This window comes from Lampris incognitus, chromosome 2 (genome assembly GCF_029633865.1).
Source record: "Lampris incognitus isolate fLamInc1 chromosome 2, fLamInc1.hap2, whole genome shotgun sequence".
NCBI lineage: Eukaryota > Metazoa > Chordata > Actinopteri > Lampriformes > Lampridae > Lampris > Lampris incognitus.
In genome coordinates this window covers 25869715-25895285 of record NC_079212.1, presented here as the reverse complement: position 1 = coordinate 25895285, position 25571 = coordinate 25869715, and the positions used below count along the sequence as shown (strand labels likewise).

The 25571-nt window shown below is 42.1% G+C and overlaps 3 protein-coding genes across 4 annotated transcripts in view; 1 reads left to right on the top strand and 2 right to left on the bottom strand.

Annotated features, from left to right (window-relative positions):
- elapor1 (endosome-lysosome associated apoptosis and autophagy regulator 1) overlaps positions 1–4736 on the bottom strand; it is a 24886-nt gene extending 20150 nt beyond the window's left edge. The window contains exons 1-6 of the mRNA XM_056273986.1: positions 4647–4736; positions 2665–2785; positions 816–996; positions 526–673; positions 337–417; positions 1–102 (exon numbers count right to left, since the gene is read on the bottom strand). The exon at positions 1–102 is cut by the window's left edge and continues 4 nt beyond it. Of these exons, the coding sequence (XP_056129961.1) occupies positions 1–102; positions 337–417; positions 526–673; positions 816–996; positions 2665–2785; positions 4647–4733 (720 nt within the window). The 5' untranslated portion in view covers positions 4734–4736. The remainder of the gene's footprint in view (positions 103–336; positions 418–525; positions 674–815; positions 997–2664; positions 2786–4646) is intronic.
- A 1011-nt stretch (positions 4737–5747) lies between these two features.
- On the top strand, positions 5748–7412 carry cfap276 (cilia and flagella associated protein 276). Of its 2 annotated transcripts, none has more exons than XM_056273762.1 (5): positions 5748–5906; positions 6289–6405; positions 6538–6644; positions 6913–7028; positions 7271–7412. In XM_056273762.1, exons 1-5 carry the CDS (start codon positions 5832–5834, stop codon positions 7339–7341), a joined length of 486 nt encoding a protein of 161 aa, XP_056129737.1. In that variant the 5' UTR covers positions 5748–5831; the 3' UTR covers positions 7342–7412. The 2 variants fall into 2 exon arrangements, with proteins under 2 accessions (XP_056129737.1, XP_056129736.1); XM_056273761.1 differs by having other exon boundaries at positions 6529–6644.
- A 312-nt stretch (positions 7413–7724) lies between these two features.
- Positions 7725–25571, bottom strand: part of smc5 (structural maintenance of chromosomes 5) — a 38715-nt gene continuing 20868 nt past the window's right edge. Inside the window, exons 16-24 of the mRNA XM_056299009.1 lie at positions 21042–21165; positions 20364–20486; positions 19885–20010; positions 18643–18738; positions 17616–17720; positions 16968–17087; positions 15984–16163; positions 8401–8496; positions 7725–8178 (exon numbers count right to left, since the gene is read on the bottom strand). Of these exons, the coding sequence (XP_056154984.1) occupies positions 8029–8178; positions 8401–8496; positions 15984–16163; positions 16968–17087; positions 17616–17720; positions 18643–18738; positions 19885–20010; positions 20364–20486; positions 21042–21165 (1120 nt within the window). The 3' untranslated portion in view covers positions 7725–8028. The remainder of the gene's footprint in view (positions 8179–8400; positions 8497–15983; positions 16164–16967; positions 17088–17615; positions 17721–18642; positions 18739–19884; positions 20011–20363; positions 20487–21041; positions 21166–25571) is intronic.

Below are 25571 nucleotides of genomic sequence, written 5' to 3'. Positions count from 1 at the left end.
GATGGCAATGTTTCTTAATAGTACAGATTTGGCAGAATTGCCCTCTACAGCATATGCAGTGGTTCTCCAATACAGCACATTGTTGCCTTTGTTCAGATTTATCTGCACAGAGAAAAAAACATAAAGCTTGAGGAAAAGAGACAGAAAGAGAATTGTGATTACTGTAGGAGGGAACCCACAAGAACACAGGGAAACTGTAAGTACAGCCTCTTCATACACACACAGTATTGAAGCCAGAACCCACTCGTTGTGATGTAACAGTGCTAAACAGTAAGCTATCATGCCAACAAGCATATTAAAATGGATGTTTCCAAAGTTACAGTCAGACGTACGTACATTATAGTGACTCCAGTCATTATCTGAGATCTTCATCCACCGCCTCTCAGAGTCCGTAGACTGGCACTGGTCATTCTGAACCTGACAGGCAAGGAGACCCAGAGGAGATCACCTGTTATTCAGTCACATCAATGACCCTTTTTTTGCCAGGAACACAGTCAATGTTTTCAAAAGAAAAAAAAAACGTACGTAGAACTCAAAATAGATGCTGCTGTCGGGGTAGAAATAATCAAAGGACACAGTTCCAGATTTCTTCAAGCTCACAGCATAAGACAATGTTGCAGTGCACTCATCAGTATTTGAGGCTAAGTAGTCACCCTTTGGTATCCAGGTTGAGCTGGGGAAACATGACAGCAGCAATTTAATGTGCATCTCAAAAAACTAACATTATGATTAGAATTTAGGCTACAGTGTTTTTTTAGTAATTCTCTAGACATTTATCAAACAAGGCTATTTAAAAGCGTGTCATGCATACTGACTTTGAGCAGTTTGTGTGGGAATCCCCAATATTCATGTTCATCCCATGGGTGACAAATCCAGATGGCAAGCTTTCCCACTCATCAAAAGCCACACCTGTCCCCAGAGAGTAGGTCCCTGCAGCACACTTCTGACACTCCTGGGACCTCATGTCAAGGAACTCCCCCTCACTACAGGAGAAGGCTATACAGAACAATCTATCAATCAATTGTTAATCGATACAGGAGTGGTCTCATTACAAAGCCATGGAGAGGTGCAGAGAACTTATAGTGACCCAAAACTGCATGATTACAGACCAATGATGTGTGGTCGGGGTAGGCAGGGTAGGTAGTGATACCACTACTACTACTACTACTACTACTACTACTACTATTACCACTACTACTTTTGGCTGCTCCCATTAGGGGTTGCCACAGAGGATCATCCATATCCATCTCTTCCTGTCCTCTGCATCTTCCTCTGTCACACCAGCCACCTGCATGTCCTCCCTCACCACATCTACTATAAACCTCCTCTTTGGCCTTCATCTTTTCCTCTCCCCTGGCAGCTCCATATTCAGCATCCTTCTCCCAATATACCCAGTATATCTCCTCCGCACATGTCCAAACCATATCAATCTTGCCTCTCCTGCTTTGTCTCCAACTGTCCAACCTGAGCTGTCCCTCTATATACTCATTCCTAATCATGTTCTTCTTCGTCACTGCCAATGAAAATCTCATTATCTTCAACTCTGCCACCTCCAGTTCTGCCTCCTGTCTTTTTGTCCACCCTTTTCGCCCACCCTGTGATAATTTAATCAAAATAACCATACAGCAAATTCACAACAACATAACAAAATCTCACTCTAGTTATGAGTATGCTGTGTTATAATGTAATTTTAATGATATTTTTTGTCCTTGTCCTTTTTAAGTCCTTAAACTACTAAGATCAAAATGCCATATAGCACACAAGCTCGCCTACTTTTTCAATCGGAAATCCTGCTTTTTTCAGGATTGCCTTTAATGTTGTGTATTTTGGAGTTTGCGCATACATATTGCGTAGCTTACAGTGAAATCAATGGATGAGGAAAGGCTTATAGTGGGAGTGTGAGCCAATCAGAGCCATCAAGGTCCTGTCACATCACGTCACGAAGAGATTCGTGGAGAAAGACAGGCGAATGGACTTCATCTTCAAGTGAAGGTAAGCCACTGATTTTGCAATTTTATGCTCGTGGCAGTGTTAAATTAAAGTAATCTGTAAATGTGTTTTTCATATAGTGTGGCTGTGTTGGACAAGTTAACATATAAATATGATCTTTAATTTGATCTTATTCCCTAAATTTCGACTTTTTTATAGAATGCTGTCCTGCATCAGACAACCATCGATGAAACACCTTCCCTATCAGCTGCACACACTCATTATTTCACGTCCTTATTATTAATAGCTCAATTATTTTGTAGATTTTTTCATACAAGTTTCAAAGTTCATTTTTACAAATCTATACAAAGTTTGCATTGATATTTATTGTTCATTTTTACAAATCTATACAAATGTAGAGTTCACAAAGGTATGCAACTGTTTGTGTAGCTGAACGGAAGTGCTTAGTAATGGATTTTACAAATCTATACCACATTTGAATTGATATTTATTGTTTATATTTAGACCTCTAGTTTGCATTGATATTTATTGTTAATTTTTTACAAACCTATACAAATGTGCACAGGGGCAAGGCATGATGGCTAGGTGGTCCCCTTTTAAACCAGCTCCAGTTGCAATGCACCGCCTAGCCGGTCTCTGGTATGTAAAACAGATTATGCTGTGAAAGGTATGGAAGTAGAGGCGTTATAGAAATTGAAAGGGTCAGGTACTTACTGCACTGAGTGCCCTTGACAGGGTCTGGGAGGCCTGTGCATGTGTTGGGTTTGTTGGGAACAGCAACTCTCCATCGTGACCCAAGAATGTCACAATCTGTGTACTCAAAGTGGTAATCTGACTGCAAGGCAGAAAACAGGTGGACATGTCACACGGCTGCATGCCACAAAAATTAACTTGGCAAAGTTGGATCACAAAAGTTTTCTTATAAGCCCACCTGGAATGGTAGAAAATACATTTTTGGAAGTACATGGAGGGTACAAGCCAGCATCCATGCAACAAAGTGCTATTTATGAGTTGGGCTTTTACAACATATGCTGATAGATTATTTTAAACCTGCTATATTTCTTTCTAAACAAGACCAACCTCCTTTTCAAATAGTAGCTGAGGCCAATGTTTACCCAGGAGGCTGTCTCACCTGTTGTCTTAATCTTTCTCATCAAGGATATGTGACAAGTTTGTACCACAACGGCTTCCCCTCGGGTTTCTTTACTTAGCCAAGGGGGGAAAAAATGCTGATTACCTAGATCCCTTTGTAAACATTCAATGTTAGTATTTTTACAGGGAATTCTAATTTGCACAAAGACAACAGGAGTTGAGATATGACCCATGCGGACTGTCTGTTAAGTGATTGACCAGCACAGTCCAACCCATAAGGATTTCCCTTGCAATGTATTCAAATAATGTTAAATCCCGTTCATCCTAATGCCTTCTTAAATTACCGAAGAATAATGTGCAGACACAAAGGATATTCTTAACGTTTGGTCTTTGTGGTCAACAAAGGTGGGATGTAGTCGGCAAGGTTAACTCCACAAAGCCACATGGGACTGAGAGTTAACAAAAACACACCTCCAGATAAGCTTGTGTTATTGATTAGTGCTGCTACATTAGCTGTAGTTAGGGTATCAGACGAGCAAGGGTCTGGGTGGGAGGATTTGTTGCAATAATGCATCAAACTGAGTATGGGTGCTGACCTATTCCCTCCTATACAAACATGATGAAACCAAGGTAACAGTGACCAGTTGTCTCACAGTCAGCTGGCTGGTAGTTGAAGAAAAATCCATCTTGACAAAAGCTATTACCCTGATGCTGTACTAAGTCATGCTCTAAGCTCGTTCACCTTGAAGAGGGCCTGCTAAAGGTCTTGTGGTAACTTGACCCTAACAATCAAGTTTCCACATCACATGAACAGATAAGGCAAAGTCCAGATGTCAAAATGCACTTCCAGGAAACTTCCACGGTATACCGATAAGAGGAAACCGTAGATATTATCAAATAGTACAGTTGTTGTGGAAATATTTGGACAATAAAGTGGATAAGTAGATGTAGGGCAGGAGAATAGACTTGACAGCTGGTGTTTCTTTTGGAGATGGCTTGATAAGAAGCACACGGTTATGGTAACACACACACAAAAAAATAAATAGGCACAGCTAAATGATGCAGACTGACATATGGTCATTTTCAATAGGTATCACTCATACTGTATGTGAGTGAGACCAGAGTATACAACAAGTTTTGATGAGACAAATGCTGTAAGCAGGGTTGGCTACCAGTTTCATTTTGGAGGAGAACCCATTAGAAAATATCTATATATGAGGCAATTTTTTTTAACATTGTGTTTGCATAAAAAGAGCACAACTTAACTGGAATGAGGGTATCATCAAAAAATAAATAAATTCACATTTGGGTAAACTCTTTGTGATTCCAACTGTAAAAATGCAAACCATTTAGATATGCAGAAGCATATAATCATTATTTCGGCGCCCTCCTTGCTCCCAGTATGAATGTATGAAATCAGCATCGACAGATGCTCACTGAGAGCAACAACTATGTAAATCCTGGCCATACATCTATCTCGTCTGGCAATGCATCAGAAAGATGTCCTCCGCTTTTATGTGTTGTCAACACACTGACTTAAAAAACCCCCACCAAAACTCGCCACAGTGGTTCAATACAACGTCAATCATCCTCATCATCCTCACCTCTTTACACATGGGTAAATCCGCCCGAGTTAGAGCAAACAATAACCACAGAAGACAGGCGGACCACCCCGGTCTTACGCATGGCATGGCTGTCTGCTGTGACTGTTCCCCACTACAGCAACGCTCCCGTGTGCCGGAGTCTCACACCACCTGCTCCGCAGCTGTAGGCGCGGCTTCCCTGTGAACGGTGGCTATACAGGTAGACCGATTGGCCAAACTCGTTGTTCATATCCTATGACATGAATGACATCCAATGATATATGTCGCCAAATCTCCATGGCTGCAGGCCAGCCGCCTACCGACAGTAACGTGGATATCGCACAGGCCAATTCGTGAACAGGTTATTTGAGGGATGCGCAGAAAATACGTGTTTTTTTTAAATATATATCACTTAAGATTTTGATATCGGAACGCTTGAAAGTGCATATGGGGCTGCTGGCTGTAACGTTAAACCCATTTCACGACACTTTAACTTTATAGTGCACCGGTAAACTAGGCCGGACGGTACTCTGACGCTACGGTTCTAGCAGGCCGACCGCCACAGATATCAGTGCATATTTACGGTGCTTGTAACTAAGTAATACTAATCCAGGACATTCTGTACAAATATAAAATCTGTAAGGATCGACCAGCGTTATGAGCAAACGGGGCTAAACTTTGCGATAGTCTCCCATTGGAGCTCCGAGCCACTTCAGTAGCAGCTTTTAAACTTTTGCTCACATTACGTCTTTTGAAACGTGATTACCCCACAAACGGGTTTAGCACTACCTCTACTTTTATTCACTAATTGCTAATCTGCGGATGATCAATTACGAGTTGTTTCTTTTATTTCTTCGAACAATCTCATATTATTTATAATTCGGTTTTACAGCCTTAATTCATTCAGATAACAGATTAAAATTAAATTAAAAAACAGTAAAAAATAGAAAAGGAAACGGGAGAGACCTCGGGAAAAGGTGTTTACATTTTTATTTTCTTACCAGATGTAAAGCGCATTGCATTGTATTTTGTGTGAACGAAATGTGCTGTATAAATAATTCAAGTAATCAGTGAAACTGCGGTTGCCTAGCAACCAACTCGTAAACCGTCCGGGACCCAACTTCCGTGTTGGAGAGACTACGTGTTAAATAAATGGTTTGTTTTTAGCTTAGCCTTACACTTCGTCATAATATACATATATAAAAGATGTCTCAACGGGATCCTTTTCCCTTTCCAAAATTTGAGAACGACAATACTTTTACTGGGGTCAAGCAGCAACAGGTGGGCCTTGTTTGATATTGAATGTAGAAACGTGGTTATCCATGAGACACGATCGGTTTAGGATTTGACAAATGAAAAATTTCCTCACAAAACACAACGTTGAGCAGCCCGTTTTTGTTATAACAGCTTCCTGCTCTGTGAGTCGTTAGTCTTTAATAAAGACAAAACGACGAGTCTTACAACAGAAACATAGCCAGTTTGTAAACACAAGCCTCTGATAACTATAGAGGCCAAGTTGGCGTCATTTACTTTTCCTCCAACGTCAATTTTGTTTACGGGGTATTGGATGTTAGTTTGTTTGTTTTAAAAAAAATATTTTTTATGTTAACATTTTCCGTTTGGATGGGGAGCACAATTATCCCCCCCCCCCCAAACTGAACAGAGAGGACGATTTGACATACCAACTCACCTTGCCCAAAATGAGGAACCGTGGAGTCGCCTTCATGACGCCGCAACCTTGACCAGCGCCCGTCGGAACGTGTTGCACTACGACCAGCAGGTAAACCGCGCTGGATGGGGCCGTTTAATCTAATCCACCTTTCATATCAAGGGAGAATAGCCCACGTTGAAAATGAAATGTTAGCCTTTTAAATCTGATGTAAAATTATGTCATTCACCCGAGGCCCCGCAGGACAGCCTCGACTTTAATTTGAAATCCGTCTATGACCACCACAAAGAGTTCCTCAGGACCAAGCCCCAGAGTTTATACCAGAGGGAGACTGTCTATGAGGACCATGGGTGGGTTTTGTTCCTCACAAGGGTCTTATGAAACCTCCTCGACCTACAATTCCCCATAGACAGCAGTGGCATTTGTAGCTATAATAATAATAATAATAATAACCGGTGTCAGTAACCCACATGGTCACAGCAACAGTTAAGTGTTTTGAAAAATACAACATAGCTTTGAAAAATTTAAAAGTGTGATTACAGTAAGGATGGGAATAATTATGACAATGTAGGTAATTCAATAAATATTAGCATCTAAATTATGTCATTTACTTTACAGGAGGAAACTGAAAAACTGTGAGAAGCAGGATGTCCCACAAAGTGATCTGGAGAAAGACATCAGAGTGTGGGTCAACCCCCAGAGGTGCTCCATTCACAATATTAAGGGAAGCATAGGTAATGTTCACTTACAGTGTCCCCACAGCGGACAAATTGCTTAAACCTCTCAGCCCCACGGCTCCCACAGTATTTACCAGTTCCCCATCCCATAGAAAATACGTAACTAAGCTCCAGTCTAAGCCTAGTGGAATTAGACTGTGACATTAAATCACTTACTAAACCCAAGCCTGAGAGAACATGACCATTCCCAATACCAATTTAAACTGATTGTAATAATTTATCTTACTTTATCCCTCCAGAGTCCCATCACAATGCCTCTACTAACAGGGGCTACTCCAGGAAGCATGATGGCGGTTTCTACTCACCCTAAAGCCTCCAGTTACCCCACTGTCCCCTATGGCTACGAACAACTAAGACTTCAAGTAATAAAAGCAAATCTTTAACTGTTTATGTGTACTGCTTGTTACTTTCGACACTATACAAATGGGAGAAGGATGTTTCCATGTGCAAGGAAAGCATAAGCCCCATTTCAGAATAACATTTGCAGCATAAACATTTTTGTAGGGCCCATACATCAATGAAAGTGATGCTGTAGCACTTGTGCAAAGGGGGCTCCTTTACAGTCTCAAGTTTTTAGTTTACACAATCTTTGTCTTCATAAACAAAGGGTAAAAAAAAGTAGACTTCAACTGATGTCTATTTTCTTGAATATATCTAAAGAATTGGGCCATTAAGTTTTTACTGACTGCTGTCTTTATTGAAACTGCATTCCAAAAAAAAAATCAAGTCATACAATACAAAGACTACAAAGTCGTTTTAGGTTTTCTTCACAAAACCATTCTGATAAAACAACAAAACATATTTGGCAATATAAACAAAAATGCAACCTTCAAACAAAATCTACATTTATAAACTGTTAATTTAATAACCGCAGCATTTACAACAAAACAGTGCAATTGAGGAACTAACGAGCAAATATGCTCTATGCGAGTATGCACTATTTTTCCAGGAACTGTTGAAACATAAATTAGCTGAAAGAAAGCTGACCCCATGAACGTTAAACCAAGTGAGTAGATACATGCATTGCCTTTTCTTTGAACCGTCTGATGAAAGTCTCCTCATTCCAGTCGACAGGCAAAAACATGTAGAGACCATTATGGACACTAAGGATGGTCATTTCATCAGCATAGTTTAACTTTTGCAGGAGCTGAGAAGAAGGAAGTATACAGATGTCAGGCAAATAAAATGGAATTGATTAACACACTTGCACATGAACATACAATACTGGCTTTTACAGATGGATAGGCATAGGCAGCTGAACAGAAAGGCACACACACACACACACACACACACACACACAGGGGCTTCACTGACCCAGATCAAGTTACTACAAGGTGTTGGGAACTCATAAAGAAGTGTAAACACTCACTTTGGGTGTTATAAAGAAGTACTGGGAGGTTGTGTCTTTGCATGCTGTGCGGACCACAATGTCAAAGACCCTTCTCTCATTAACAGGATCCATTCCCTGTTTAGAGGAGAGAGAACTGTTGAGTTAGGGCTTCCTGACCAAGGGAATGGATTTCAGCCACTACAATTAATCCTTGTAGGTACAGTGCATCCGGAAAGTATTCACACCCCTTCACTTTCCCCACATTTTGTTATGTTACAGCCTTATTCCAAAATGGATTAAATTCCTTTTTTTCTCATCAATCTACATACAATACCCCATAATGACAAAGTGAAAAAGCTTTTGTAGAATTTTTGGCAAATTTATTAAAAATAAAAAACTGAAATATTGCATGTACATAAGTATTCACACCCTTTACTCAGTACTTGGTTGAGGCACCCTTGGCAGCGATAACAGCCTCAAGTCTTCTTGGGTATGAAGTTACAAGCTTGGCACACCTACTATATTTGGGGTATTTCTCCCATTCTTCTCTGCAGATCCTCTCGAGCTCTGTAAGGTTAGATGGGGAGCGTCGCTGCACAGCTATTTTCAGGTCTTTCCAGAGATGTTCAATGGGGTTCAAGTCTGGGCTCTGGCTGGGCCACTCAAGGACATTCACAGACTTGTCCAGAAGCCACTCCTTTGTTGTCTTGGCTGTGTACTTAGGGTCGTTGTCGTGTTGAAAGGTAAACCTTCGCCCCAGTCTGAGGTCCTGAGTTCTCTGGAGTAGGTTTTCATCAAGGATCTCTGTATTTTGCTCCATTCATCTTTCCCTTGATCCTGACTAGTCTCCCAGTTCTGCCGCTGAAAAACATCCCTACAGCATGATGCTGCCACCACCATGCTTCACTGTAGGGATGGTATTAGCAAGGTGATGAGAGGTGCCTGGTTTCCTCCAGACGTGACGTTTGGCATTCAGGCCAAAGAGTTCAATCTTGGTTTCATCAGACCAGAGAATCTTGTTTCTCATGGTCTGGGAGTCCTTTAGGTGCTTTCTGGCAAACTCCAAGCGGGCTGTCATGTGGCTTTTACTGAGCAGAGGCTTCCGTCTGGCCACTCTACCATAAAGGCCTGATTGGTGGAGTGCTGCAGAGATGGTTGTCCTTCTGGAAGGTTCGCCCATCTCCACAGAGGAATGCTGGAGCTCTTTCAGAGTGACCATCGGGTTCTTGGTCACCTCCCTGACCAAGGCCTTTCTCCCCCGATTGCTCAGTTTGGCTGGGCGGCCAGCTCTAGGAAGAGTCCTGGTGGATCCAAACTTCTTCCATTTACGAATGATGGAGACCACTGTGCTCTTCAGGACCTTCAAAGCTGTAGACATTTTTTTGTACCCTTCCCCAGATCTGTGCCTCGATACAATCCTGTCTCGGAGGTCCACAAACAATTCCTTTGACTTCATGGCTTGGTTTCTGCTCTGACATGCACTGTCAACAGTGGGACCTTATAAAGACAGGTGTGTGCCTTTCCAAATCATGTCCGATCAATTGAATTTACTACAGGTGGACTCCAATCAAGATGTAGAAACATCTCAAGGATGTTCAGTGGAAACAGGATGAACCTGAGCTCAATTTTGCGCGTCATAGCAAAGGGTGTGAATACTTATATACATGCAATATTTCAATTTTTTATTTTTAATAAATTTGCGAAAATTTCTACAAAACCTTTTTCACTTTGTCATTATGGGGTATTGTGTGTAGACTGATGAGGAAAAAAAAGGAATTTAATCCATTTTGGAATAAGGCTGTAACATAACAAAATGTGGAGAAAGTGAAGGGGTGTGAATACTTTCCGGATGCACTGTATGTCAGTGGTCTACAGGATGGCAATGGTGAAATCAGTTTTATCAACATCTGTATGCTTAACAACATGGAATGAGATAAGTTTTAAAGTTTTAAATGGCAGGTTTTGTGATGTAAAAAAAAAAATGAAACGAAGATAAATCATGTCAGAACTAAAATTCAAGTGAAACAATCAGAAACATTTCAGGGGGGAAAAAAAGAGCAAAATACAAAACTTACAATAACCTGGTTTCGTAAGCGTGCACATCCTTTTATAATTGGGGACGAGGCTGTGTTCAGAATTAACCTAAATAGTAGTTAGTATACACCTGCCATCAATGAAACTGACTCTGATTAACCCCAAATAAAGTTAAACTGTTCCTGTAGGATTTTCCTGACATTATCTTCGTTGCATCCAACTGCAAAAGCCATGGTCCTCAAAGAGCTTACAAAGCACGAACAGTATCTCATTGCTGAAAGGTATCAATCAGGAGAGGCATGCAAAATAATTTCCAAGGCATTAGATATACCATGGAACACAGGGAAGACAATCATCATCAAGTGGAGAAAATGTGGCTCAACAGTAACAGTATCAAGAACAGGATGTACACCAAAATTGATGAGAAGACAAGGAGAAAACTTGTCAGGGAGGCTGCCAAGAGACGTGTGGCAATATTAAAAGGAGCTGCAGGAATTGTTGGCAAGTACCGGTTGCTCCCTACATGTGACAACAATCTCCTATATTCTTCACACATGTAGTATGTATGGGCTATGAGGTAGGGTGGCAAGACGGAAGACTTTTTCACATGAGGAAAAAAAACAAAACAAAAAAAACAACATCCAAAACCAGCTAAATTTTGCAAAAAAAATACATCCAGTCGTCCAAAACCATGTGAAAAGTGTTTTGATACATGCCCAATAATCCAAGTAAGAAAATCAAAGAAGGTTGAATCAGTTCATCTGGATACAATGTTTATTGACAGATATGTTTCATCACTCAACTAAGTGATCTCTTCAGTCACAAGAGGTAATTTAGCTGAGTGATGAAACGTACACTCACTGGCCACTTTATTAGGTACACCTTGCTAGTACCGGGTTGGACCCACTTTTGCCTTCAGAACTGCCTTAATCCTTCGTGGCATAGATTCAACAAGGTACTGGAAGCATTCCTCAGAGAGTTTGGTCCATATTGACATGATAGCATCACGCAGTTGCTGCAGATTTGTCGGCTGCACATCCATGATGCGAATCTCCCGGTCCACCACATCCCAAAGGTGCTCTATTGGATTGAGATCTGGTGACTGTGGAGGCCATTTGAGTACAGTGAACTCATTGTCATGTTCAAGAAACCAGTCTGAGATGATTCGAGCTTTATGACATGACGCGTTATCCTGCTGGAAGTAGCCATCAGAAGATGGGAACACTGTGGTCATAAAGGGATGGACATGGTCAGCAACAATACTCAGGTAGGCTGTGGCATTGACACGATGCTCAATTGGTACTAAGGGGCCCAAAGTGTGCCAAGAAAATATCTCCCACACCATTACACCACCACCACCAGCCTGAACCGTTGATACAAGGCAGGATGGATCCATGCTTTCATGTTGTTGACGCCAAATTCTGACCCTACCATCCAAATGTCGCAGCAGAAATCGAGACTCATCAGACCAGGCAACGTTTTTCCAATCTTCTATTGTCCAATTTTGGTGAGCCTGTGAGAATTGTAGCCTCAGTTTCCTGTTCTTAGCTGACAGGAGTGGCACCCGGTGTGGTCTTCTGCTGCTGTAGCCCATCTGCCTCAAGGTTCGACATGTTGTGCGTTCAGAGATGCTCTTCTGCATACCTCGGTTGTAATGAGTGGTTATTTGAGTTACTGTTGCCTTTCTGTCAGCTCGAACCAGTCTGGCCATTCTCCTCTGACCTCTGGCATCAACAAGGCATTTTCGCCCACAGAACTGCCGCTCACTGGATATTTTCTCTTTTTCGGACCATTCTCTGTAAACCCTAGAGATTGTTGTGCGTGAAAATCCCAGTAGATCAGCAGTTTCTGAAACACTCAGACCAGCCCGTCTGGCACCAACAACCATGCCACGTTCAAAGTCACTTAAATCACCTTTCTTCCCCATTCTGATGCTCGGTTTGAACTGCAGCAGATCACCTTGACAATGTCTACATGCCTAAATGCATTGAGTTGCTGCCATGTGATTGGCTGATTAGAAGTTTGCGTTAACGAGCAGTTGGACAGGTGTGCCTAATAAAGTGGCTGGTGAGTTTATCTGTCAATAAACATTGTATCCAGATGAACTGATTCCACCTTGTTTGACATGTGGAAAAATGTGCTATGGTCTGATGAGACCAAGACTGAACTTTTTGGCCATAATTCCAAAAGGTATGTTTGTGTATGCTATGTTCGCTTTGTCACGTCTGAGTCACTGTGTGAGGATTTGCTGGTTTGCAAGTAAGTCCCAAGTACAGCGACAGCATGAGCTCTTTAGGCCCCTTAACTGTTACCTGACAGAACATGGGCTGAAATGGGAGAACTGTGCGGGCATTTGCACGGATGGTGCACAGACCATGGCAGGGAAAACAAAGGGATTGCAGGCACTAATCAAAAGGGTCTTGCCAAATGCGCAATGGATACACTGTGTCATACAGAGAGAAACGCTAGCATCAAGATCGATTAGCCCTGCCCTAAATGAGGTTTTGACCGATGTTGTTAGCGTGGTCAATTTCATCAAAACAAGACCCCTGAGAGCGCGGCTGTTCTCTGCACTTGGTGAGGAGATGGGAGCTGAACATTCAGCTGTGTTGTTTCACAGTGAGGCTAGGTGGCACTCGCGAGGTAAAGTGTTGTGAGTCTTTGTACTCAGAGAGGAAATGTGGGTGTTTCTGGAGGAGGAGCGTATGCATGAAGTTGCAAGCAAGTTTAGTGATGAACAATTTCTGATGAAACTGGCCTATCAGCGATATATTCGAAATCAGGAACACTTTGTCATTTCACTTCATGTACTTGTGTACATGAAATGAAACGAAATGCCGTTTCCCCCAGCTCACAGCAGTACAACACAAAGACAAAAACACATCCAAAAACTACAAGAACACACATATCCAAACTAACACATGTACTTAAATCACTGTCCAAGGGAACGAACACCAGCCAGGGTGACTGTCAGAACTGCCGGTCTGCATGGGTTAGCAGTTAGCTTAGCCCGCCCCGCTTCTGCGCCCTGTCAGACCGCCCTTGGTGTTTCCTCCTCAGGCACAGCTCCAGGCAGGGGCTGTAGTCCCCGGGCCCACCGGACGAAGCAGACCAAGCTCTCCCAGCCAGACACCCTCGACACACCTCCCCGCACTCCTCACGATGACATCAAAAACACCACAGTCAACGCCAGGTGAGGCCGCCGCCAGACGGCCCTCGGTGTTATCGAAACTGCCAGTCTGCATGGGCTAGCAGTTAGCTTAGCCTGCCCAGCTCTCCCAGCCATCAAACGAAGACAAAACTTAGACGCAGACGTGGACAAAGACACTGTATGGACGGTACTGGGTGAGGCCGCTGCAAATGTGAATTCGCGCTGCCATATTCCGACACCGGCACTGGGTGAGGCTGCTGCAAACGCGAATTCGCGCTGCCATCTTCCCACATCGTAAGCTGAATGAATTAAATCTTCAGCTTCGAGGCAGAGACAAGCACCTTACTCACCTGGCATACAAGATCAGCGCATTCACTCGAAAGCTTGAGATGTGGGGCAGGCGATTTGATCAAGGAAATACTGATTTCCGAATATTTCTGAATCTGAGTGAATTTGTTGAAACCAGTGATTCTGGAGCCCCCACAGAGATTTCATGTCTTAAGGAACACATCTCTTCCCTGAGAGGATTATTTTAAAAATACTTCTCAAACAACGGTGCTCAGTATGACTGGGTGATTTCAGCTCTGCTGAAGAGGACCAGTTCATCGAGATGACATCTGACTCCACCCTGAGGCTGAGCATTACAGCTCAGACACAGTGAATTCTGGCTTGGTGTGGAGAGGGTGTATCCACTCACAGGACAGAGGGCTGTAGGCATTCTGCTTCCCTTTCGCCACATCCTATCTCTGTGAGATGGGCTTTTCTGCTGTTGCCTCACTTAAAACAAAGTACAGATCTAAGCTCAACATTGAGCATGACTTGAGTGGCAGTATCAAGCCCGCAACCCCGTTTTGAAAAGATGTGCAGTGCAAAACAGACTCATTGCAGCCACTAATGCAGTGATAAGACTTGAGATCTCACAAATTAACTTGCTCATTGTTTTTCCCAAATATCTGCATTTGTTCTTTTTTTGTTGTTGCACAGATTGAACTTTATTGTTATTGCTCTAGCAAAGTGATATTTAAATTTTATTTAGTTTTTCTGTTTTTGAAAAAGCACAGACTGATGGAGCAATCTAGTGACAAATGTCACAAAAAGAGGTTTGATAAAGTTCAAGTGGAACTTGGGTTTGTTATTTTCACAACAGAAATTACTGAAAGAAAAGTGAAAGGAATGTTCATGATCTTGATGTTATTTAAATAAAGTTAAACCTGGCCCGTTTTGTCACCATTTTGTTGGGGCGGGGGGCATGAACATTTTTCTTCCTCCAAAGGGGGGCATGACCGCAGAAGTCTGAGAACCACTGGGTTGAGGGCTCACAAACAACATAAAAATATATATCCATGAAAAACTCACATAAAATTGCATTAAAGCATAAACAATTCCATAAATAAATAAAAGCATGTGTGCAAAGCTGCATTAAAAGGCAGTAACAGTCTATTTGGCATTGTTTAAAATGGATATTGTAGTGGGAATTAAAGAGTATTGTTAAGTTTTCTTTTTAGCCAGAGGTGATCTGAAGCATCTGCCTGATGGGAGTAGCTGAAAAGATTGGTGAAGGGGGTATGAAGGGTTCTTCGCGATGGAGTCTGCCTTTCTTTTTACTGCATGACAGTCTGAGAGTTGGGTTTGAGTGATGCCAGTGATTTTGATGCATTCTTGATGATTCTTGAGTTTTTTTCTTGCTTTTCTCTGTAAGGACGTTGTACCAGGATGCAATGTTGAATGTGAAGACTGATCTGATTTGATGAGTGACTGGTACACTGCTGTTAGAATGTCCTGTCTGACATTAAAACCTTTCAACCTCCTCAGGAGAAACATACACTGTTGGGCCTTTTTGTAGGCCCCGTCCCCAAGTTGTGTGAAGGACAAGTAGTGGCCGATCTCTGCGCCCAAGTGATATAATAGCCTGATCTCTCATTTCATGTTAGACTTGGCTGCTTTCGTTTGAGGGTCTGCCTAGCAGGCTGCGCATCCACAGACTGACAGGCAAAATGTTTTTATTAGATAGATTTTTTTAGCTTGAGCGCTGCATATTAACAACTTTTTTTCCCCACATATTTCCCCTTCAATCGACTTGGGCGCTGTGCAAGTCTTATAATGGCAGGAAAAACACAGGTTTTTCTGTCTGTGGATTTCCTTTCTCCTGGTAGGTGAAAAAAGGGGTAGTTTGTCGCCAGGTTCGAACACCAGAGAAGAGGAGATACGTACGCCTGGTGGAGATCTGCACTCTATTGAGTGCACTCCTCTAGTTATAGCTGTGTTTCTACTGAAATTTCCCCCAAAGATGAACAAAGTTTCCCTGCACAAATAAAGTTTGCCATCACCATTAACTGAATTCCTCCTTACTGCAGGATGATTGCTGCATGACTATTATTTTGTAAGTTGATTTTATCAAAATTCAAAATCTGTGTGTGTGTGTGTGTGTGTGTGCTACCTGGTTGATCTCATCCACCACTCTGAAAGGGCAGCGGTTGATCTCCTGTAGGGCCATGAGGTACAGCATGGTGGAGACGCTGCGCTCCCCTCCGCTCTGGTGGTGGGGGGTCAGCTCATGAAGCTTGGTGCTGCTGTGAAACTGCACGCGGATACGGATCCCATACTTATCATACTCTTCCTAAACGGGGCAGACATTATTGTCATCATTAAAAACTGTTGCCACTTCATGAGTTTAATCTAGATTTTCTGTGAATTGTTGCAGTTACTGATTTTTTTTTTCTTCCACAAAACTGTTGAATCTTTTGGGCTTCATAAAATTGGATTAGTATGAAACTGGTGAATCTTTTGTGCTTCATAAAACTGGATTCGTATGAAATGCCAATAAATGACAGCTTTCTCAGATAATCATCATCATCATCATCGGTGGTCACTTGGGGTTGAGTATGACTGTCCTCCTTCTGGGTCCTCAGTTGGGTGTAGAGGCCCATCCTTGAGCTGCATAATGGGAGGACACCTGCGCATGATAGCTTTTTACATGAAGTGGCTGATGCGCCTGCAGCCACCACACGATCCTTGGCAGGGGGTGGCCAGAGTCCATGGCATGGAGAACCAAGACAATTAGGGACCAACCTCTGTTGCAGCCTTCATCTGCCTTCACTGCTGTTGTGACCTTGAGACATTTTCCGCCAGTTACGCCATTGAGGTCTTTGTTGGATTGCACTTTGTCTGGAACCTCTCCCTTGACCTATTCGCCTTGACCCTACTAACAGCCAAGCTCCAGACAGCGTAGCTGTCGGGATCATTGGTATAAGCAAGCTTCCACACCATGGCCAAGTGGTGATCAAGGAGAAGTCTAAGATAATACTTTGACTCACATAATGAGGGTCAAGTTTAGTGAACATTATTCTAAATCATTATGTCCGAGTGTGTGTGTGTGTGTACATGCGTGTGTGTATACACTTGCTAAGCAGTATATTAATACCTCATTCTCAGAATGCAGGTCTACCTCTCCGGCACACTGCATTGAGCGGAAGAATTCACTGAACTTCTCATTTATTTGCTCCACCAGCTCCTTGAGAGGATCTAGCCAACGCTCCTTAGCCTAAGAGAAAAACAGAAAGAGGGAGAAAGAGACAGATGTATGAACACACATGCGCATCCGCACACACACATGCGTGCACACACACATACAAGGTCAGAATACACACTTACTGATACAGGGAAGGACTATGTTTCAGTTTTGTCAGTGATATGCATTTCAAAAACTGTGAATCTAACTCAAGAGTTCATGGGGAGACTAGAGCCTGTCCCATTAAATCCTGGGCAGAAATCAGAGAGACACCCTGGACAGGTTGCCAGTCTATCACAGGGCTTACACACAAAATCACTCATAACTACAGGCAATTTAGAGTCTCCAATATACATCGAACGTGTTATTGGACTGTGAGAGAGAACTGGAATATAAGGATCAAACCCACACAAACTCCATACTAAAGGGCTGAGATCAAACCCAGGACCCGTTTGCTGTGAGGCAACAATGCTCCTACACCGTGTCGCCCGGCTACTAGACAAATATGATCACGTTGGATAAGCATCTAGAAGAACCATTACAGTGATGTATTCAAATTACCTCTGCTATGTTCTGTCTGTGGGCATTCAGAGCGTTGCGCTTATCTTCCAGCTCTTTCTCCAGGTTTTTGATCTCTTGCTCCCTCTGGTTGTACTCCTCAATAACCTGAAACCAGTGAATTGGATTGAGATAGAGATAAAAATAAGGATAAATTATGTGGTAGATGCTATGCAATGAGTCTGGACTAAACCAAACAAATACAATATGTATTTGTGATACTGGGCTATATAAATAAAACTGACTTCACTTGATTTATGTTGGGCAAGAAGGCCAGCCTGAAAAGATCACTGGTTAACAGCGTATGGTGGACTTAAACTTAAAAAAAAAAGGGGGGGGGGCGTGTGAATGTGTGTGTGGGGGGTGAAAGCAGTTGTGGAAGCGTATTTTTTTATTGCCAAATAAAAACACACAAGCTGAAACACAAGCTGAAGCTTTGTCATCCTCATTCTCTCCCATCCAAAAGGATTGAATGCTGATTAAAGTAGGAATGACTGAGCAGACTGTAAGTTGCATTCCATTTACCATTTTATGGCTACTTTCATCCATAGCACCATACATTACCATGATACCATCAGTAATAACGAAACCATTAATCCTGATGGTGGTGGTAGCAAAAATTGTCGGAACAACATTTTGTCAAGGCTTGTGACCAGAAGGTTGCAAATCTAATATCTGGATTGGATGGTAGAATCTGGCCAAGAAAAGTGAATAAGAAAAGATGCTTCCCTCCTTTAATTTCTGTAGCGATGCCCTGTAGCAAGGCAGTTTTGCAAGCAGAGCTACTCGGTGGTAAAAAGCTGAAGTGTGAGTGCAGTGCTCGATCCTCAACATACAGAAATGATATACATATATGTAAAAACAAAACACATGAAAATAGCTCTAATATAACTTTTCTGGCTTTATTGTGTTCCTATTGGCATCCCTGACAAAAGGTGAGACTTTTAGAGAAGCTCAGTGGAAAAGAAAGACAAGAATAAACAGATACAAATATAAACCGTGATGGTGGAGTTTCCCTGGGGCCCCTTACATTCTCACTGAGGCCGGTGAAGCAATCTGCCCTGGACCTCTCCTCATTCAGCATGGCATCTATCGCATCCAGAGTGTCTGGCAGCTTTTTGAGGGCCTGTGCAGAAACAGAAACAGAAGTCTATCCACAGAGCCATATTCATCAGGAGGCAGTCAGTCAAGGCGAGACACTGAATGCCTAAAACATGTGTACGTTATCAAACTTCTGGAGTGGTACATGTAACTTGTAAAGATGATTTCCAAAAAAATTGTGTCGATTTGATTAGTGAGCACTATCTTATGGAACGAGAATAAAAACGTGTGAAAGAACGTTGAATCAGTTCCATCTGAACACGTTTATTGAGAGAAATGTTTCATCACTCATCTAAGTGACCTCTTCAGACTAAAGAGGTCACTCTTCAGGACTGGCACAATTGCCAGTCCTCATGTTAGTGTTTAAAACATTGAAGTTCTCAGTTCAGTTGTGAAAGGGACTGACAACCCCATTCTACAAGTTAACTGCGGTTACGAACTCCCATAACAAGTTATGTTGCATTCATTGGAATATTTGTTTACTGGCCAACCAAATTATTTGCCAGCAGTACTATCAAATCCAACTACATGGTACTCTCAACTATAATACAAATAAGCCTTCTACATTGCCAACCTACCATTTTGCAGTCACTTATTTATGTTCAGCTGTTTCAAGGCCACGCCTGGCTGTGCCATACTTTCAGCGTATCTTAAAGGAGTGAGTGACTGTCAGCAAGAACCTCAAGTCCAATTCATTTTGCAAGACTAAAAACTGAACAGCTCTGGATGTACTCCCAAGGACTCAAATTGACATCATCTCTTTAGAAATCTATTTTTCATGCAAAAACATTTCAGTTGACAGGTAGAATTTTGTGTCCCAATTTCCATCGACAAATAAAACTTGATCATACTATACTATTACCAAAATGTTGTTCTGTAATGAAATACTATACATCGGTAGTTTTCCTTGCGAATTTTCTGTTGATGGATGAGAGGGTCTCTGAAACAGCATTTAACGTTGTTTCAATGCAACTCCACACTGACTATGGTTTCAAAACCTTAGGGAAAAAACCCTTTCTCAATCTACAATAATGCATTTTTTTTTTTGGTCAAATAGCACAAGGCACTAACACTTTCCACCGAAACCATAACAGATGAATTTCTTTAAAGGCTGGGGTGTAGCCCGTTACCCTGATTCAAGAATAGCAGAGACACTATTATGAATACTGACAGTGTGTAGTTCTGCGGCCACAGTCGCTCCGGGGTCGATGTTACAGATCTCATTGGCTCTCTTCAGCAGGCTTTTGCAAGTCATTACCAGCTGGCTCTTCCTCTGCTCCAGTTGGCTGTGTGTTTGCTTTAAAAGACAGATTGACAGGTGGCAAAAATCAGTGATACAGAGCGATGAGTCAGCTAGTATCGGGACAGTTGTTGCACAGCTATAGATGCATCCATCAATGTGAGGGAAATAAACTGTATGTGATAATGTGATAATTCAATGGATACTCCCGACCCTGGAACAGGTAATTGATGACAAGTTTTGTTTAAGGACACTTAAAGTGCTCACCGCACAGGGCTTAAAAACAGCCCCTCTATTTGAAGGACGGATTATCCAACTACTAGGTTATGCTGCCACCCAGAGGGATGTAAATGTAGCTAGGTGAAAGTGTGTTAAACGTGTGAGTGTCACACATTTTAGGTGTCACTTACTTCCATGGCCTTGAGTTCAGTGGTGCCCTCTCTATAGTCATTATACAGCTTGGTCTTTTCAGCAGTCAGTCCCACCGTCTCCAGTGCCAGGCACACCTTTTCCATGCTCAACTTGGCTCTTAGCTAGAAAACAGATTGAGTAAAAAAGAGAGACAGAGACAAAAAGACAGAGATCCAAGAAAGAAAGAGCGAGAGCCAGTGTTTAAGAGAAAGGCCACAAGAACAGGCTTTTATTTTTTTGTCACTGCAAAAGGATAAAAACATCTAAAAAAAATTTCATGATCACGATGTCACAAAAAATGCTTTTATCGGTGTTCGAGGATAGGGTTAGCTATCAGATCTCGAGTTTTATAATGAGTGTTTTGGAGCATGATAACTTCTGACTTTGCAGCTTGGCCAAGTGGAGACAACCAAGAAATTGAGATCACAGAAAGATAAAAATACAAATAAAAGACATGAAAATGAAAATACAGAAGAGAATGGGGTAAAAGTTGGGGTTAGACCAAGAGAAATTCATAAGATTGGTGTAAAAAAAAAAAAAATCAACAAAGAACTAAAACGAGCAGGCCACAAGACAGTGGCTATAGAAATTCACCCAATTTTTTTAAGTCAACCACTTACAATGAAATATAGCTCAGTAGTTTCCAGAGATTACAATGAAAGCCCACATATCCATACCTTGATTTGGGATATGAACTCCATGACTACGGCCAACTTCTGGGAATTGACGGCAGAGATTTTGGCTTTAGCCTGTTCCTCAATGTTCTTCAGATCGATGCCACCCTGCTCCATTAGCCTCAGACTGTTTATACACAAAAAAGGAGTTACAACTATTTGGTATAAAGAGATTCTTGCCTCTCTAGTGGTAGAGATGGCTGTATGCATTTGAGCAGACCCAATACAATCATCTAGGGCGGGGGTGCCCAATATGTCGATTGCAATGGCCATTCTGGTAGGTCATATGCCACACACACACAAAAAAAAAAAAATGCATCTTTTGATATCAGATTTTTTTTCTTTTCAAATTTTTGTCCCTTTTGCTTATGGCATCTGCCAATTAATTGACATGAAGAGCGGCCTGTCTGTAAACCCAGTATGTAAACTGAGCCAATGGCAGCGAGCTAACCTCACGCAAAACTCATGCCAACTGTAGTGAACTAACCTCATTCATAGCAACCTAGACTACCAATTCAAATTAATAATAGCAAAAGAATGACATAAAATGAGTGCGGGACCAAATAAGAAGCCGAAAATGTTCATGCAGAATGGGAGGAAGACTTTTTTTTTCCATCACGTCCTATTCGAAGTGTGTTTGCCAAATGAGCATCGCCATTCCGAAGAAAGGAAATGTGGAGCGGCACTTTCGAATCCTTAATAAAAACTGCAACAGCGACTTCCCTACCAAAAGCGAGTTGAGAAAGAGAAAGGTGGGGGAACTGAAATTACCATTAATCGGACAGCAGTCACTTTTCACACAGCCGAAAGCAAAAGCAAAGGCAGCCACCGAAGCATTATTCCAGGTGACCCATACCATCATTAAACATAAGAAGTCCTTCCAAGATGGATAAATGGTAAAAGAGGCCTTTGTTGAGGCAGCGGACTCGTTGTTTCGGGATTTTAAGAACAAACCTGAAATAATATCTGCTATCAAAGCCGCTCAATTATCCAGAAGCACATTTACATGGCACTGTAAAGTGATGGCTGATGATTTGATGTAGCAACTTCGGAAGGACATAGCAGACTGCAAGCATTTCTCACTGCAGCTACACGAGTCCACGGACCTTAGTGATACAACACAATTGTGCATTTTCATTAGGATGGTGTTCAAAGACATGACAGTGAAAGAGGAACTATTAACAGTGTGATCGATGAAAGAACACAATCGAGGTGAGGACATTTTTTAGACATTCAACTTTGTAGACAAAACTCAGCTCCCAGTATCTACATTGGTGTCAATCACCACTGATGGTGCACCTAGGATGGTGGCCAGTTCTGATGGATTCATTGCCAAATGAGAGGAGGAGGATGCATTTCCCGACTTCCTTAACTATCACTGCATAACACACCAACAAGCACTGTGCGAAAACGCTGAAAATGAAAGAGGTCATGGATGTGTCAAAGAAAATCGCCTGTTCTATTCGGGCAAGATCTCTTCAAAGACGGCTGTTTCGTGTATATCTGGAGGAGGCTGACTGTAACCATACTGACCTCTTGCCACACCGACGTCAGATGGCTGAGTAGGGCGCAATTTCTGGCAGAGATTCTGAGAGTTCCTACTGGAGGTAAGAGAATTTCTCCTTGGCACTAAACATGCAGAATACAAACAACTTTATGATGATCAATGGCTGCTAGATTTGGCGTTTTTAATAAATCTGACTAACATGTTGAATTAGCTTAATTCAAAGCTGCACTGTTTAATTGAAATAGCAGAACATTCTGATAGCTGACCGCCTGTTTGAATCAACCGTCACCTCCTCACTTGAATAGACTGGAAACCAGCTGCAGTTGCATGCATTTAATTATTTGTTCATGAAGATTAATCTTTGAGCAATCTCTGAAATAACTGATCTGCTCTTAGACCTGGTCATAAAGGAGACATATCTTGCAAAGGGGCGGCATGGTGGCGAGTGGCTAGAGTGGTTGCCTCACAGCAAGATGGTCCTGAGTTCAAGCCCGGGGGAAGTCCAACCTTGGCGGGGTCATACCAGGTCATCATCTGTGTGGAGTTTGCATGTTCTCCCCATGTCTGCGTGGGTTTCCTCCCACAGTCCAAACACATGTAGGTCAGGTGAATCGGCCATACTAAATTGTCCCTAGGTGTGAATGTATGTGTGTGTGTTTGTGTCGGCCCTGTGATGGCCTGGCAGCCTGTCCAGGGTGTCTCCCCGTCTGCCGCCCAGTGACTGCTGGGAAAAGACTGTTTGACATGATCAGCTCAATTAAAGCTTTCAAAGGAAAACTACAACTACTGTCTTCAAAGCTGCAGCGCCAAGATTTGAGGAACTTCCAAAACACTGCATCTGAGTTGGAGAGGCAAAAGAAGAAAATTGCGCAACTTGACAGTGCTCGCGACACTGAGCAGATTGAAAATGTCTGGTCAGACTTTGACAAATGCTTTCAAGACTTTGTTTTACTCGAGCCAATCGTTAAATTAATGTGCTTTCAATGTGCATGAGACACTGAGGTTGATTCTGTCTTCAAATATTGCGACACTGTATGAGTTGGACATCTAGGTGTGGAACAGACCACTGAACCATTTTTATTGGCCAAAGATGTCTTCAGAGATTGAACAATACATCAAAACATATGGAAGATGTATCACCAGAAAAACACTCCCACAGCAAGCATCTGTTGAATTAGATAACCAGCTCTGGTCCACTGGACCTGGTTTGCATTGACTTTTTGACAATTGAGCCAGACACCGAAGGTATAGCCGATGTTATTAGTTATTAGTCATAACTGATCATTTTACACAGTATGCGCATGATCCTGTCCAAGCTGGAGGATGAGATCTTGTCACTGCAGGCTGACATTTGAAGTTGTAGGCCCACACTGGACAGTTTTGGAACTTACTCATGCAAGAAAAGTACCCAAACATGAGGGAACATGCTACCTCCCTGACTGAATTTTTTGGCTCGACTTATTTATGAGTTAGCCTTTTCCCACATGAAGATTATTAAGTCGACATACTGTTCCACCATGGCTGATGATAATTAGGAGGCCTGCTTGAGACTAGCTACCAGTAGCTACTGTCTGGATTATGCAACTCTGGCTGACCCCAATCAGTGCAAGTCATCAGAATAAGGTGGGGACCCTAAATCTGTTGAAGGTATTGTGCTGTGGAGGGTCCATGTAATAATGCAATGTACATTTTAATGTATCTTCAACCATGGGATTTTTTTTTCTGATTGATCATGTTGAGTTGGTCATTTTAAAAGTTGCTTGTAAGCCAAAAAAGTGTGGGCACCCCTGATCTAGTAGAATGTTGGTATGCCCCAATGAGTCAGTGTTAGTGCAAGGATTTAGATCAGTTCATATCTCAAAGCCAAGAGTTGAGAAACCATACTTGTGTCCTTGTGCAAGAAATTCTTACCAAGTTGTCTTCAGGGGGAAAAAACCCTCACTAGCTAGAGGTGTAACAATCCATTGATCTGGATTGATGTATCGATTCAATGTTCAATGATCCATTATCATCGATGCAAAGTGAAAACATCGATCCATATCATCATCTTTAAGATACGCCTAGCATGTGAACATTTTAAAGCTTAATATATCGAAACCACTGAGCACACAGATGTGCATGGTTTATGTTCATAAATGAAAGGTCATCAAGGTCTCTTCACCTCACCTCACCTAGGTCATGCGTCAGGATGCCCCATAACTGCTTCCACACGGCATTTCCAACAATCCCGCTCTTTCATGATTGTTTTTAGCTCCTGTACGTTCTCCACCCGTGTCCCTTAATAGGTTGTCCACATAAGTGATTCTTCTTCTACCACATTGAGTTTTTCCATCAGGTGGTTGCCAGAGCACAAGTTTGTTGTGGAAAGAATAAGAGCCAAATGATTTGTCAAGTTGAAAATGTTGATAAAAAAAACCAAACATGGTGAGAGCTGGCATTTAAATTAATACTATCACTGGCCGGAAAACAGCAAAGCGTGGAGTTATCAAAGGCAACTCGCGTGAAGACAGAATCAAAAAATGGTTTGAACACTTCTACAATCTTCTTGGTAAAGAACCTGTAATCTCGGGTGAGATTGGCGATGAAGACCTTGCGAAAGTGATGCATGATCTACATATTGAGGATGGTAATTTCATATCTGAGGAATTATGCATGAGGGAAAACAATCAGGCCCTGATAACATCTCACCAGAGATTTTGAAAAGATGCGATCTTGATGACATCGTTCTAGAATTCGCATATAAACTGCTTAATAACAATGTGAAACCTGACCAATGGTCCGAAATAGACATGATACCACTTCCAAAAAGTGGTGATCTAAGCACCATCTTGAACTACCGGGGAATAAGTCTATCATTAATGGTTACAAAGTTAGCCAATAAAATTAGCCTCAACAGAATTCAGCCTAAGATGGACAAACATCTTCGTCCTCATCAGAATGGTTTCAGACCAGGATGGTCAACATCTGCACACATTCTCGGACTAAGAAGGCTAATCGAAGGAATTAAAAGCCCAAACAAGAAAGCA